A 2413-nucleotide genomic window follows, 5' to 3' on the forward strand; every position below is an offset into this window, starting at 1 on the left:
GGTGGATACGGAGCAAATAAAAAAGTGCAATAAAAATCTGTTTAACATGAAGTGCGGCAAACGCACAAAAGTATGCTCCAGCGACAACTGCAGAGAGAAAGGATCCGAAGAAAAGGGAGCTGCGAAATCATCCTGTTATGTTCCGACTCCTCCCATACACTTTACAACTTATGAGTGCTAATAAAATTCACTCGGCATATCCCTGACAATTCACAGAAAAGTAAAAGAAGAGAACTGTGCGCGTCCTTCAAGGTGTGCGCTTTGATAAAGAAATCGCCCCTCAACCAGGTCCGTTTGATGGGGACAAAGAATGGGGTACATAGCTGTGGACTGCATAAAATGCAAGGATTTCATTTTAAATTTCACAATTTATTGTGCCAGACATGGTCACAACAGTTGCTTTGTGCCATTTTTGTGATAATTCAGCATAGAATGGAAAAAACGACACTGCTTATGATGATGAAAACCCACTCTCTGATATCCCCGACGCATAGACTAATGATAAGCTTATTGAGAATTTTAACTAGAATACAAACCTCGCTTCGACAGTGCGCCAACTCCCGGCTCACTCTCTTCGCTCGTTTGGGATAAGTAAAATATCGGGAAAACCACGAAAACTGCTAACCCCTGTTATATTTTATGAGTCTCAGGAACGTATGACTCAAATGTCACTGCTGTAGTACTTCTACTACTATTACTATTAATGTTAACCGGTAATGTTACCGGGTCGACCACGGGAAAGCCACAAAATTTTGTATGAGTAAAATATAGGGACCAAGAGTGCATGCTGGAAATTTTCGTACAATATTTTGACTCACTAGAATGTGGGATCAAGAACCCCTGGCCAGTTCACTTGGAGAATTGTCGTTTCAGTCAAACGTCAGGCGAGCTTCATTGACAGACTAGAGCATTTTGATAGCCATGACATCGAAAGGGACACTTCTGGCAACTGTGCTACTGATGGTGCTTATCCAGCTGCCCATCTGCCAGGCCATTTGGTTTCCCTGGTACTTCCATCGCTATGGACTAGAGCCGCACTCGGCTCGGCACAAGGGACCCGGCGGTGGGACAGCTGCGGCAGTTCCCAGTGGAAAACAGCCAATGCCCGCGGACGGAGCTCAGCCCGGCACGAACAAGAACAATAGCAAGGGTGGTTCGACCTGTCCGCCTGGCTACGAGCCAAAGGACCCTAAGGCTGTCCGGGAAGCGGGATCGACAACTCGTATCTGCGATGATAACCCCGTGCTGATGCAGCTTGCCCGTCTCTATGTGGTCAGTCCGGAGAGGATTGTGCTGCTGTTGGCCCAGGCCTCCTTGGTTGATTCGTGCGCTGAGATCTACGATGTTCTCGGGAACATTCACGCGGCAACCAGCAACTGTGTACTGGCCCCAGACAATATCTATGCAAAGCTAAGCGATGGACTGGACTACTTCAAGGAGGTTGTATGCGCAACCGACTGTGAGGCCAGCCCACGCAAGCGGTTTGCTGGGCTCTTGGAGTCCCAGAACTGCATCCGAGAGATGCGCACCGATATGATCGAGTGCGAGGCACCACCCGATTGGTATGAGACGCAGAATAAATCCAAACTGTGTCAGATCTACAACGATGTCCTGGACTGCTACTACACCAGGGCGGCAATGCTGTGCGGCATTGAGTCGGCCAAGCAGCTGAGATCCTTTGCTGCTGATAGCATGGGCCGGGCAATGAACCATAAGTGTGAGGTCAGCAAGAAACTTCCGAGGGTGGACAATGCCATGCCCTCGATGACGTCCACCTCTTCGCACATGGGCATGGCTCTCTTTATCATTTTTTTGAATCTCATAATTTGTTAAGGTTTTTTTCGAACACTTATATTTTCTTACCAGCGAAACCGTGTGAAAATTGTTTAATAAATTAGAACACTTATTAAATGTTTTGGTTAGATATTATGTTCATTACTAGATGAATTTGCCCTCGAAAACGTTCTATTTCTAGGACCAAGCATAAACATACTCAAATAAATGTTTACATATGTATGTAAAAAACTATATTTACTAGTATATAACTAATTTATCTTCGCATTGGCCCCATTGGCAAAACACTTAAGTGTTTGGCTATTTTCAACTAAATTTCAATAAATACCCAACGGACTTAAGCTGTCGACAAAATAAGCCAATTTACTAAGGTGTGTCGGAGCTTGTGTGAGCGTGGGAGAGCCACAAACACACAGCAACACACACACTCGCAAGCTGCGGACAGGACACCAGGAAAGCCAAATGTCGGCGCTGCCTCTTGCTTCGAGCAAAACTCATCAATTATGTTGATGCGACTTGCAAATGTATGGGCGGTCAGGTGGTTTCCCTATGTGACCTTTATTAATGACACCTTAACCAATCGGTTGTGCAGGAGAGAGGGACATCCTACCGTTAGGGG

At 46.0% G+C, this 2413-nt stretch overlaps 1 protein-coding gene across 1 annotated transcript; it reads left to right on the plus strand.

Moving 5' to 3' along the window:
• Positions 1-684: 684 nt before the first annotated feature.
• LOC108161494 lies at positions 685-1899 on the plus strand. Its single transcript, XM_017295769.2, has one exon. It carries the CDS (start codon positions 922-924, stop codon positions 1831-1833), a length of 912 nt encoding a protein of 303 aa, XP_017151258.1. The 5' UTR covers positions 685-921; the 3' UTR covers positions 1834-1899.
• The last annotated feature ends 514 nt before the right edge of the window (positions 1900-2413 follow it).

Source organism: Drosophila miranda, chromosome 4 (genome assembly GCF_003369915.1).
Source record: "Drosophila miranda strain MSH22 chromosome 4, D.miranda_PacBio2.1, whole genome shotgun sequence".
NCBI lineage: Eukaryota > Metazoa > Arthropoda > Insecta > Diptera > Drosophilidae > Drosophila > Drosophila miranda.

What these genes read in the sequence shown, in the direction of transcription:
- LOC108161494 (XM_017295769.2), top strand. Translation starts at nt 922, where the DNA reads ATGACATCGAAAGGGACACTTCTGGCAACTGTGCTACTGATGGTGCTT.